Here is a 13749-nt window from a genome sequence, read left to right on the forward strand (position 1 = left end):
CTGACTGGTGATCAACTACGCCTGCGTTTATGTACGCTCAAATATGAATGCAAAGTCTTTCGTGGCTTTTGTGTTAATTCTATGCACAGTTTTACTGATAGACTTCAACTATTCTTCTCTCTTGGACGCAAAGATTTATATGAGGTGCATTTTCCATTGGCAATTAATGTTAGCGTAGCAGCAGAATACACTGTGAACTACTATATTTAAACGGCAACGGTCTTAATCCCAACATAGTTGGGAAAACAAATGTTACGGCGCTATTCATGAGTATCCGTCTACGGTATTAAATGACCAGTAACAAGTATCGAGGTAACAACTAACGATTGAAAAATCGGTTTGAATTACACACTTTTTAGGAGTTGACGAGCGTTCACTGCTGGCTGAATGACTCGGTGTAAAATACGTAATACTAGTATTCCAGGATTACACTACATATGCAAGAAAATTTTATTGAAATTTACAAAAACCCACACCTGTGTCTTGCTAGTCATTGTAGTGTCTTTATTCTTGGATAATTCGAGCTAAAACGACGTGTGTTGTTTACAGCGTCTCCACGTTTCACGATATTCATCGATCACGCGATTCGATTTCAATGTTACCACGAACTTGAAACGCAACAAGGCGTCGATGATACTTGCAATGTTGCCAGCACTGCACCGGTCGGCGGAATGAAAATATTGGGTTTGTTTGTGACAGAAAAACAGTTGTAGAGTGTGTTTGTGTTATTTTTCAAGCTTTAAATGCTACACTTCAGTGTTAGATTATTATCATTATTATTATCATCATTATTATTATAGAAAAGCTAGTCCTAACGAGCGATAAATAACGACGTAAGCATAATGCTTAGTCACGACTATCCTGTAAACAAATCAATGAAATCGGTTTACTTCCCAATTAGACTAATTACTTAATTACAGCTAGTTGTCTGCCCTTTCCTCCGGCTGGGTGAGGTTTAGCCTGACGAATTGCGCTCCTAGTGGCCAGCCGGTCCAGTAACCTCCGGCCGAGAGCTTGTGTAAACACAGGCTAGGTGAGGTTGCCAGACCGGTATATAAGACCGGGCCTTGTTGCCATGGATACCAAAATGCTGGGCTCTGACTGGTCGTGGACACAAGTGGCTCATTACCTGTTGACTTGTTCTCTATGTATCGAGACCTTGTATCGAGACTGTCGTACATTGTACCACCTGAAAGTCAACTCTCCTGTTTTAGAATGTCTTCTTGTCGAGAAGAGTTCTCCCTGGACGCCCTTCGCCTCCGCTACCACGACAGCTCGGTCTTCTCTCGCTCACCGGTATGTAGAATTCTTAACCTCAGATCTAGAGTATTTTGGGTACAGTAGTAAGGGAACGTTCAATCAAAAGCATTGTTATTGTGTACATGTGGCAGATTCGTTAACGTGCTCGAGGTGTGGCTCTCCTCAAACACAGGTCCTATCCGAAGGACGTACCTGACCCTAACCGAAGCTAGGTACTCATTCCCAACTGAGTGAAGTGGGGAAAGTCGTGTGAAGTGCGTTTTCCAATGGTATACGTACAACACGGCGGTCGGTTGCTATGGCATGTATGGGCAACTTCCCCCTGTATGGGAGGGGAATCCGGTTATTGGGGCTCCAGTGTGGTCCTAACGCTAATTGAACATCTTTCAAAACATCATGATAGTTTAAAAAACACTCGCACGTGTCTCGCAAAAAGGAAATGAAATTAGCCAATGTGTATACCTAAAATCCTGGAAAAGGGACAGGCTTTTTCCTAATCTTACATCTTACAGACACGGGTCATTAAACACCATGGTAAATGGACAAAAGGTTGTGACAACCTAGGATTAAGCAGATATTGTCAATGATCTTTGTGAAGCCCAGCTGGTATCGATGAATACCACAAATGCAGTATAAATGTGGAAAAATATCGCACACACTGGCGCGCACATACAACATATATATTGAACAAATCAAAACTGACAGCTGGGAAATCCAGGTAGTAACGTTAAAGGAGTGCATTATAAACATTTACCTTTAGGACTGCATCTGTAAGCAGCGACACCTATAGCTTCAGTGCAAAGTGAACCTGTAAGAATTGATGGTGGCAGCCGGTCACCGAAACGTCGGTTGAATACAACACTCGGTTGTGTACAAAAATATTTTTGTTCAGTGACTTACCAACCTGATTAAACTATTGACGGCTCATATTGATTTATATTTCAGTGGTTCCTTGGCCAGGTCGGCTTTGTGGTCTACAGGGCGCTGGTGGCGGCCCTGACGCTGGCTATTCTCGTGTACCTGCCGGTCGACCATTACCGTGTCCTGGGACGGTCCGACCCGTGGCCGATCGCCCTGACCAACTGGAGCTTCACAGTCCTCACCGCGCACATGGTCGTAGCCCTGGTCGTCTGCGCGGTCGAGTTCGTATCTAGGAAAGGAGTAAGACCAACCACCGTGGCCAACAAGTCTGAAAACACTGGAGACACAGACACGGTTCAAACCGATCCAATGACTGAAATTGGGCATGGTGAGGACAGCGACGTAGAAACGATCCAGGACAATTGCGGATTGGCATGGTATCACAAAGTCCACTGGATCTTGCACAACACCAGCATCACCGCAGCTTTCTTTGTGACAACGCTCTATTGGACGTTGGACAGTGGGACAGTGTTGGTCAGCAGCATATTGGAACACGTGGTTAACTCGATCATCGCGCTTTTGGACCTCTTAGTGAGCGGTACTCCAGTGACGATCCTAAACGTGATCTACCCTGTAGCCTACGCAGCGGTGTACGCTGTGTTCTACGTCAACTACTGGGCCGCAGGGGGGAAGGGAAGAGACGGGTCTACAGCAATCTATCCGGTTATAGATTTCGGGAAGGACCCAGGAATGGCGTCAGGGATCTTGGTGGGGTTCGTGTTCGTTGCGGTACCCGCGTTCCATTTTCTGTCGTACGGACTGTATCGCCTGAGGGAGCTGGTTGTGACGAAGATCAAACGAAGGACGAGTCCAGTCACAACGTTGTCGTCCGAATTGGAAACAACCAACTCAAGGGATGTTCATTCCCAAGTCGCCTGATTAAATAACGCTCGGGGTAGTATGTGATTTGCCCTCTAGCTAAAGGCTCCCATAACACCCAAGGACTAGGAGAAACGTTGTGCTTTTTAGGGGGGGGGGGGGGTGACGACCGCTGGCAAGGGACAAAAAATTTCTGATCTGACATCTGAGTGATAATATTCAAAACAAACTGTCAACTGTGGAACCTGGCATCAATTGTAAGGAGCTTATTTGCATGATAAATGGGAAATATTTATGATATGTCACTCGAAAAGGTTAACATCAGTCGGCGAAGGTATGGGGTCGTGGAACTCTAGTTTAACATTAATTGGCCTGTTCGTCAAAGACAGCCTCTGAACCTGTAGATATCAAAAAGATGAAGTCAACACAGCTACTGAGTATCAAGGTATTGTCAAATGCTAGACGTCCTAATAAGTAACTACATGTTTACACATTTCTAAAGATAAATTTCATGTAGCATACAACCACTACTTTCACCTGATTTGTTTGTTTTCCTTGTTTCTCTTTTTTCCACTTTTCCTTTCTTATTCAATATCAATTTATAGAGATACTTTTTTTGTATAATTTCTTTAACATTTTGTAAATTATGTTTAGTATTGATTATGTGTAGATTAACGCACTTATTCTGTTCAATAACTTAGAATGAGTTTCATTTTGTATTTCCTCCTATAAACCCAAAGACTGTAAAATCTTATTTCTTTCACATGTGTAACTAACTCCTGATTCATATAGATAATTTGTGGTATAAATTTCAACTTATTTCTTTTGTTTATTTTGTTTAGTTTTAATCATGTATTGTTTAAACTATTCATATTTAATTCAAGTTCCTTGGGGGAGGCCAAAAAAAAGCCAAATATGTTTCTGCCCCGACCCCCGTATGTATTTTTCTTCTGTACATTGTATTATCATTTTGTTCTTGATTGTTTGTATACATGTATGTGCAAAATGAACAATTGAAAAATAAACATGTAACGCTACAAACGGTAACATTACACTACAACACCCCTTCGTCCTTGAAAAGAATCTTATAGGCGTGAAAAGATACAAACGAACAACAAACAGACTTCAGAAATTTTAACATTAAAATGTTTTCTCCCCACTTATAAACAAATTACACAAATCATAATATCATCGGGACACTGATGTTTTCTAACGAAGTTGGAGATTGATATGTACTGGTCTGTGTTCATGATAAACACAAAAGTATGAAATGATCGATTATAAATCATTATAAACACAAAAGAAAGGAATCGTCATAAATTGTAAGAATTTCAAATGCTATCAATGTATTTCAATATTTTCACATAGTACTGATATGCTAGTACTACAGAGGTAATATATTCCCTTTGATAAGTAGCTGCATATACAGGATACAAATGAACGACAACCATACACGTTATCACATCATAAAATTTAATCATGAAATTATTTCAACCCGAAACATGATATGATATCATATGATATCATAACACGACATTACAATCAAAATATCTTCGAATTATTCCAAATACCACACACATTACACAAGTTCATACAATCATATATAGACTAACGTCATCGTTAGTAATCTCCAAGCAGATCCAACCGGTTGCAATAAAAATTTATTCTGCCAGTTGGATACGGTCTTCGCAACCGTTGGATCTGCTTGGAGATAAACCGCTAGTACATCATGGGATGCGTTGAACTGAAGCATTGTCATTGTCCAATTAACAAACAAAAAGAATCCCGTGCAGCAAGGATTTTCTATAACCTCATTGTGTGTAGTAAGTTTAATGCCTATTCCCTTGACACACGGGGAAATATACATAACACCAGATCGTATAGAAAGCTAACAATTTGTTCGTGATCTAAGTATTTCTTTTGAATTGAAAGTATCATCTATTACAATCTTCCTTGCTAGAACTACGTTGACTTTACCGAGACGTAGTCAGTCCTTTGTTGAAGGAATCTGCTCCAAAGCTTTCTTCAGTTTCAACCAATCGTAGGAGCCTATTGCATCATGTGACACATCCAGGTACGTGATTGTGCGCACTGAAGCCGGTACGTCACACTCGTGAAGCATGATGGGAATGACACGCCCGGACTTGGACTTCAGACTTTCCATCAAGGCCTGTTCTGTCTCGTCCTTACACCACTCACTGGTGACGAAGTTTGGTGTGAGGATCAGCAGAGTCTTGTAGCTGTTCTCGATGCTGTGAATGATGTTGTCGAACACGCTTTTCCCTGGTAGGAAGTCTCGGTCAGCTACACATCCTGAAAATTAAGGTATAACATCAAAATTATGGTTTCAATGTAACTACGCTAACCATTACGGACTTTGTGTGTATATAGATTGTGTAGGCCACTGCCGAGAAAATAGAAATACAACAGGTTTCACAAGAATTTTGTGTCAATGATGTGTGTGTTGACATGGAAATTGAAAATCAAAATGTAAAGATGTCATAATATACCTACACCCTTTCTTTACAGCAAATTTATGTGTTCCGATTATTATTTTGATCGAGCTTTATAATCACACCTTTGAATCGCATATCCCCTTCCAAGGCTGACAGAAGTGCGTAGTTCACCCAGCCGGCGTCTTTGCTACTGTGTGAGACCAAGAAGTCGTACTGAAACTCCTGCCCATGACGCGGTTTCTCTACAGTCACCGGGACCTTCACGTGTGTTCCCTGTTCAGAATGTTCTGAGGAAGGGCCATCTATTCCAGATGCTTCGGGAGCATCTTCTTTTAATAGGTTAGATTGTATCGACGCCGCGCGTTTGCGACAGGCACTGTTGTTGTGCCTGCGGAAACATTTGAGGCAAATTTCGGCAAGTTGGGAATTGTCACAGTCTATCAGATATTGACACACCTGTATCATCTGACTTCCGAACTTGAAGACACAATTGCGAAGTACCGGCGTGATGTCCGCGTACTTCTTGAAGCCTTCGTTGATCCAGAAAGCTATTTCGGCGATGTAATGCTCCCCATGACCGTTGCCATGAAGTGTCAAAAGGTTTTTCAGCACCCCATATAAGTTCCATATGTAGCTCGTGTTGTCAACATCATTTTCAACGGCGCGTTTGTAAGACTCCGCAGCCTTCTCATGCTCTTTTGCAACTTCCAGACATTTGCCTCTAGCTGCTTGGAAATCAGGGTTGGTAAAACCGTCTTCTAGCTGCAGTGCTAGGGCGAAGTGATCAAGTGCATCTCCCAATTCACCCCAGTCCACCACTTCTTGCGTTACAGGGTGAATCGCGATCCTGTGACAGACTTTTCCGAGGTGACAAATATTGAACGGTGTCGCTGCACCATCACAGGAGGTAGTGACGTCTGCTTTCGCCTTCTCAATTAACAGCTTTGAGGGCAATGGTCCTCTAGTATTTCTTGATTGTTTTGCCAACGTGTCGTACTCTCTCATGTTTACGAGGGACCTGATGAAATAGGCAACCCAGTTACTTGTACGTCTAGGCATAATATCTATTGACTTGTCCAACATCTGTCGAGCATCTTCGTAGAGATGTTCACCTAGGTACATGTGCCCAAACCTTCTGTAGACTTCGCTGTCATTTGGGTTGATTTCCACTGCCTTTTCAAAGCAACTCAAATGCGGTCCAATAACTTGTACTCCTTTTGTCTGGGGGATTTCTTTGATAAGGTTCTCAGGGGTTTCATAGCCCTTAACTTTCTGTCTGCATTTACTCTCCAGCGCCCCTAGCAAAGCCCACGCTCGTGCAAGGTAAAATCTACTGTGTTCCCAACTTGGATTTAGTTTGGTAACCTCTATCAAAAGCTCTCGTGTTTCATAGAAACCTTTCAACATGTCGTCGTGTGTCAACGTTGGAGCTTTGTGCTGGAAGCCACCGCTGACCTGGTCGAGTCTCAGGTAACATTTACTCAGGTAGAATTTCCAAACAAGACGTTCCCGGTCTATGGTCACCGTACCGCCGTTACCTACTAATTCTAAGGCCGTTTCGAACCGGTCGATAGCGCTCTTCATCTTCGATACCATATCCTTGCTGTCGTCCCTTACATCGAATGCAAGTGCGTAGCCCTGTTCCGCAAAACAGCGGGCATTCCTTGCTCTGGCTGCATCGGAATCCTCCGAAAGCAGTTCCTGTAACCGATCTCTACAAGCCATTTCGTCCTTTGCTCTCATCAGGTGGCCGTATATGAACTGTTTGTTGGCGATAGCGTTCAGATTGTTTTCGTCCCTTTCGGTGAGGCCCTCTATGAGTTTTCTTGCTTCACCCTGACCGCGTAGTTTGTAGAACGCAAAAACACCCAACAGGTTGGTGATGGCATTCTCCATGGGCCCCGTTTCCTGGTTCAATCTTGTCTTGAGCTCGTCATACCACGGTGATACGTCCTTCGTGTCCTTGACGAACAGGTCGAGGTGAAAAAAGCCAGGTTTGGGAACGGTAGGGACAGTACCTCCTTCAGCCATGTTTGCAGGTGTGGTGAACATGCCACCTGAGGCGGTGCCAGGCAGCAATGACAGTGACACCAATGGTCACCATGTCTTTAATTTCAAATGCGCATTGTGAACTCGAGTGTAAAGAGTTAAATGGTCCGTACCAACACAAAACAATGCCCAAAGTGACACTGGAGAGATGTGTTGTTCAGAGTTTGTTTGCTCGGTTTAGCAAACGTTTCCACCAAACACTTTTATTCGAATGTTACTGTGATGTATAAAGCTAAACACACGTGGTAAGAGCAATGTTACCGTTTGTATACGTAACTGTACTGTTCAAAGCTTTAATCTGAGTGAAATACAGGAAGTTCGTTTTAATCTCATGTCATATGTCAGACTTGAAATGTTATGTCCCTTGTCAGCGGCCCCAAGCAAGGTAGTGTCGGCGTTTAAGTTAAAGTTCCTAAGCTTTGGGTGCTACGGTACCCTTTAACTATAGGGTGCAAATCACTTACTACCAAGAGCGCGATTTAATCAAGCGACTTTGGAATGAGCAGCATTTATTGAGTTGGCTACACCGTTGTGACTGGCCTCGTCCTTCGCTTGATCTTCGTCACAACCAGCTCCCTCAGGCGATACAGTCCGTACGACAGGAGATGGAACGCGGGCGTCCCAACGAACACGAACCCAACCATGATCCCTGACGCCATGCCTGGGTCCTTCCCGAAATCTATAACGGCGTAGATGGCTGTGGACCCGTCTCGCCCCTTCCCCCCTGCGGCCCAGTAGATGACGTAGAACACAGCGTACACCGCAGCGTAGGCTACAGGGTAGATCACGTTTAGGATCCTCACTGGAGTACCGCTCACTAAGAGATCCAGAAGCGCGATGATCGAGTTAACCACGTGTTCCAATATGCTGCTGACCGACACTGTCCCTCTGTCCAACGTCCAATAGAGAGTTGTTACAAAGAAGGCTGCGGTGATGCTGGTGTTGTGCAAGATCCAGTGGACTTTGTGATACCATGCCAATCCGCTATTGTCCTGGATTGTTTCTGCATTGTTCTCATCACTATGCCCAAATTCGATCATTGGAATGGCTTCTACAGTGTCTGTGTCTCCAGCGTTAGTGTTTTCAGACGTGCTGGCCACGGTGGTCGGTCTTACTCCTTTCTCCACCACGCAGACGACCAGGGCCACCACCATGTGCGCAGTGAGGACGGTGAAGCTCCAGTTGGTCAGGGCGATCGGCCACGGGTCGGACCGTCCCTGGACATGGTAGTGGTAAACCAGTAGGAACACCAGGATAGCCAGCGTCAGAGCCGCAACCACCGTCCTGTAGACCACAAAGCCTACCTGCCGACGACACCACTGTTGAAATATAAATCAATATTTGCCGTCAATATAGTCTCATCAGCATGATCAGGTTGGTAAGATTTAGTAAAGAAGAGATTTCTATATAGTGTGCCTGTGCCTTTGGCAACGAACGCCACTGTACTGAAGAGCGGTTATCTCCCTGGACTGTACCTGTTTGCGACTTATATTGATTATCATTGCGGCAATTATCCCGTGCATGCGGTGACACCGTGACACTGACGTGCGACGAACGGGTTATATACGTGACAAACAAAATGACCGAGCCCGGAATGTCACATCCTCAGTTTCGGCCTAAGATTAGATACAAGATAACTTTATTGGAAATCGCAGTGTTGCCCCTGAATTACAAATTCATCAAAAGGAGATTTGCAGTGGTTACGCCTGCTGGTGTCTAGATGGCGCCCACTTGCGCCATGTTGCCAATTGCGATTTTTTTTTTTCTATTAAAAAAATCGCCATTTCAGTTGCAAATTGGCTCCGATTGGAACCTGTTCGCACCAGTTGGTGAATGTCTTTCACAAACGGTCGCAAATAGGCGCGGCCTAGTAAGATACCCGCTTAACTCCAGCGGAATGTGGTTCGACGGCGACATGGAGTGGCACGAGTAAATTTAGCTTCATGCCCGACGGCTAATTGTAAATACATGTACGTGTAACACTGACATGATAGAATGTTAAAATGACAAAACGTCCTAGACTTGGTGTCGTTCTCAAGATCGTAGCTTTACAATGTTGAAGTTTTCGACACGTCGGTGAAACTCTCCTTGGTTAACTCTTTTATTCAATCATTCTGACAATACTTTGGCTGATTTTTGTCATTTCTTCAGCTCAGATAATGGGTAGTGACACGGAATCCCCCCTCCCATACTAGGCACCAAACATGCGTATACGAAATGTCTCTGATGCACTTTAACCTATTTAGGGTAAACGCATGCTTACTAGCTGGCACTTTCTTGTATATATGCTGTATGCTGTCAGAAAATGATAATCTTGATACCATCGTGTTAAATGAAGGACCAGTGTCTGAGGAGAGCCATACCTCGAGCACGTTAAGGAATCCGCCACATGTACACAATAACAATAACAATATTCTTAACTAAACGTTTATTTCCTACTGCAGCCAAAATACTTTAGATCTTTGGTTAAGAATTCTACATACCGGTGAGTGAGAGAAGACCGTGATGTCGTGGTGGCGGAGGCGAAGGGCGTCCAGGGAGAACTCTTCTAAAAGACATTCTAAAACAGGAGAGTTGACTTTCAGGTGGTACAATGTACGACAGTCTCGATATATAGCGACAAATCGTTCAAACTAAGGAGGCAACCACAATATATAGGTATATGTGGCATCTTTGTATTTGTCTCAGACCATGGCAGCTGTATACTAGTATGTCGAATAACACAACAAATATGTTGCTATGTTTCTTTTAGCTGTATTTGAGGGCCATGAACACACACACACACACACACATACACACCTTCAAACAGAGTAAGCAGCCGCGGCAGCACATATGCTTTCTAATATGAAAAACAAAACTTTGTGCAGTGACTTTCTGTGTAGCATAGCAAACGTTCCCCAGTAATCTAGAATGTGTGCAGTGAATATATTCTCACCTGTGAGGCACAAATCGGACGACAGTCATAGAGATATTTCAGTGCAGATCCGCCACCTCGGTATTACTTCTGCATGAAATGACGTCTAACTTGTCGGTTTACTTTCGCGTATTGCGAGTACTAGTAAGACAATTGGAATGTCACCTCTGACTTGGGAGTGGCGATAGTTAACAGCTTACAGATGTATCTGTTTTGGCAAGCTCCAATAGCCCTTAAGGGTCGCTCCTCTTTCAAATAATTTCAATAAATAGAAACTAAACTAAAGTAAATAAATTACTGAATGGTGAGTCAAACGTAAATAACTTCTTGCACCCAGTTTACGTCAAAAGCAGCACTAATGCCTTGGGTGCCATAGTACATGTACACAGTTAGTACTGAAGTAGAACTTTCGATTATTGCACCTTTGGTCCTAGACGTGCTAAAGTTTTGATTTTTGTTGTTGTTGACAGATAGCATTTGATGTCAGGAACAAGTGACATAGGATTGGGCCCCACGCAGCTTGTTCTTAAACTGCAGGGGCGTTTTTCTACTGGTACTGCAATGTTCACAGACAGCTGACCGGGGAATCTATAATCGTGTCTCTTCCATGTTCTTCCCTAAGAAACGACTGTACAGCATGGCTCCCTGCGCTCTACAAGAAGTTTGGCGCTCCCCCATGGGGATTCCGTCTGGGAACGGCGATGTGCTGGTGTCAGTCCGAACACAAGCTGCTCTTCTTGAGGTGGAACGGGCTTGGGTGGACGGCGTGGCGACTCTTGAAGCGACACCTAGCGACACATCAAACCTGTTCAGTACACAGGTGCGCATGGTCAGCTTCTTGGCTTCCTCTCGGAAGGCCCTGTTCAGCCCATTGTAGATGAAGACGTTTAAAATCCCATTACACGTGTATAGCCAAAGCACAACAAACTCCACGTCAGGATGGGTTGGATACTCCAACATATTTTGCCATATAGCCAGGGCACAGTACGGCACCCATGTTAGGAGAAATGCTACAGTGATGGCGGCGGTTGTCTTGGCTCCCTGAAGTTTGTCCAGTGTGGCCCGTCGGTTGTAGAGGTGGATGTTCTTCAGATGACGCAGGGCCACTGCGTACACTTTGCAGTGGAGAATGCCCACTACCATCACCAGGACTGCGATGAAAGCGACCCCGAAGGCCAGCGGAATCACTTCGCCGAGCTCGAACGTACAGTGCGCCGAGGAGGGCAGGAAGCGGAATCTACAGGAAGAAATGTTAGTCATGAATAAGACCATTCGTAGATTCGAGTACGCATGTGCAGTGTCAAAGGTGAAGGCCCTGACATGTAAACAAGGCCCGTCTGGGCATTGTTATTTAAATCGAGACAACAACTACGACAACTGTTTACAAGCCAGGGGCGCCTTCACCTTTGACACTGCACATGTCAAAGACACAGACACAGACAGACAGAGAAACAGAGACAGAGAGAGTTGAATGTAGGCCTCAAAATATATTTGTAATTAGCAGTGACACACCAGGCATCAATGTGTGGTAGACGTTGCCTAAATGCAAAATGCACGGATCTCACCTTTTGTACACGAAGATGGGGACTGTGAAGCTTATTGCGGGCACCACCCAGGCAGCCACGATCATGGCGGTGCACAGCTTCGGCCCCATGATGTTCTGGTACCTGTTGATACATAACAACAGGTCGAGGTCGAAGGTCGAGGTCGTCTACCCTAGCGACTTTCCTTGGTACTGAAACTTCCAGTTCCAGATAACATTCATATCTTAGGAGTCCAATGTAGCAGACATAGAGCAATACAACTTTGACACGTCCATTATGAATAATGGCGAGAAATAAATCAGCCTGGAATATTCAACAACACGTTCAAACAAAAGGAAAATATTCGGAAAACTTTCGAGAGAATGTGAAACGTTACCTCATGGCGTGTACGATGAGGATGTAACGGTTGATGGCGAGGCCAACCAATGAGAACGACGAACCCAGTGCGCAGACGCAAGAGATGAACGTCGCAAGCTGGAAACAATCAGGAAAAACAATATGTCATCGTCATCAAAACTCTGTCAGCATTGATAAACTGAAAAGACCATGCTATTCAGGGCAAACAAAATGGGGTTAACAACACCATTGCGGAAAGAAAGCCACCATTGATTTACAGCTTTTTCTATCGTAGGATTTTCAGCAAGGCTATGGCAGAACCGTTGGTCGACAAGGATCTGCCCTCAATTTGATGTCGTAACCCCAACGCAAGGAGACATTGTTCGGCAAACACAGAATAACCAATCGGCTCGCCACTGAAGCGTCGCCAAAAAAGGGCATTGGCATTATCAGTTTGACAAGTTACCTATTTCGTATTCAGAACACTTCGAACGGGTGAAATGTCGTGAGAAAGCTCTTTTGGAACGACTTAGCGTTCATCCAGATTTCGACGAAGTAGTCTACCTGAGGACCTCTTGACATTAAGCGTGTGTGTGTACGTTAATATACAAGCAGAATCTTCAGCCGGCCGACTGATACGATTTTGCGCCCGTGGAGATCTGCTGGGAGATTATGTGTACGTGACAATGTTACGTCACCGCGTAATACGTTGTGTAATGTTATGTTATGTCATACATACGGTGTTACGTATTTTTGTCATGCCTGAATTTTCTTAATGAATTTGGTTGCAAGTGGTGTGTAATTTTGATGTATAATGCAATATGATATAATTCTGCAGACTAGCTGGCGTTTGACTTCATTTTCTGTTAGGACCGGCCTGATTAGAAACGTCAACCATGTTTTTCAAGAAAACCAACCTACATGAACACAGAGGTTATCATGGTTCAATTCCTGGTTCAAAAAACTGCGAGCTGAATGTTTTTAAGTAAGACAAATCCATGAATGTACGATGATAGCAAGTGGGGTGCCGTCGTAAAAGGTAATAAACTAGATTTCTAATGATACATAATACACTGCAATTGATAAAGCAACAACGATATGATCAACGGAACTAATTTTGCAACGTTATGTGTTAGGTTTAGTATTTCTACATATAGTACGTCCGATTGCAGAAAACGTTTTGACCATCAGTACCATGTTCACCACACACTATGCCTTCCATTTCAACTAGTCAGTAGATACTTTGGTCGCCGTGTGGCCAAAGATTTGACAGATCGCTTAACGAATTTCATAGATAAAGAACGAAAATGACAATCATTGTTACATATTCATGTATTATATATATATGGCCTCCTTTGGTCAATATTGACCACGGTAATCTTGAATGGCCCCTGTAACAACATATAACTAGCTATAGGGAGCACACCCTAGCCAAAAAAAGGACAGTGGG

At 43.9% G+C, this 13749-nt stretch overlaps 3 protein-coding genes across 4 annotated transcripts; 1 reads left to right on the plus strand and 2 right to left on the minus strand.

Annotated features, from left to right (window-relative positions):
• Positions 1 to 4052, plus strand: LOC136436358 (protein rolling stone-like). The gene is made up of 2 exons (XM_066430259.1): positions 1 to 1296; positions 2206 to 4052. Exons 1-2 carry the CDS (start codon positions 1147 to 1149, stop codon positions 3058 to 3060), a joined length of 1005 nt encoding a protein of 334 aa, XP_066286356.1. The 5' UTR covers positions 1 to 1146; the 3' UTR covers positions 3061 to 4052.
• Positions 4053 to 4456: 404 nt separating this feature from the next.
• LOC136436357 (tetratricopeptide repeat protein 22-like) lies at positions 4457 to 12556 on the minus strand. 2 transcript variants are annotated; one of them, XR_010756033.1, is made up of 4 exons: positions 12340 to 12556; positions 11985 to 12086; positions 9989 to 11656; positions 7369 to 8824 (listed from the first exon to the last, which is right to left on the minus strand). XR_010756033.1 is itself a non-coding variant. In XM_066430258.1 (3 exons), exons 2-3 carry the CDS (start codon positions 7506 to 7508, stop codon positions 4988 to 4990), a joined length of 2256 nt encoding a protein of 751 aa, XP_066286355.1. In that variant the 5' UTR covers positions 7509 to 8824; positions 9989 to 11012; the 3' UTR covers positions 4457 to 4987. The 2 variants fall into 2 exon arrangements, 1 of the variants encoding a protein (XP_066286355.1); XM_066430258.1 differs by lacking the exons at positions 11985 to 12086; positions 12340 to 12556 and adding an exon at positions 4457 to 5313 and having other exon boundaries at positions 5579 to 8824; positions 9989 to 11012.
• Positions 8027 to 9245, minus strand: LOC136437220 (protein rolling stone-like). The gene is made up of 2 exons (XM_066431700.1): positions 9237 to 9245; positions 8027 to 8824 (listed from the first exon to the last, which is right to left on the minus strand). The coding sequence occupies exons 1-2, from the start codon at positions 9243 to 9245 to the stop codon at positions 8027 to 8029; spliced, it is 807 nt and encodes a 268-aa protein (XP_066287797.1).
• Positions 12557 to 13749: the final 1193 nt, after the last annotated feature.

The sequence above is a fragment of the Branchiostoma lanceolatum genome, chromosome 6, assembly GCF_035083965.1.
Source record: "Branchiostoma lanceolatum isolate klBraLanc5 chromosome 6, klBraLanc5.hap2, whole genome shotgun sequence".
Lineage (NCBI taxonomy): Eukaryota > Metazoa > Chordata > Leptocardii > Amphioxiformes > Branchiostomatidae > Branchiostoma > Branchiostoma lanceolatum.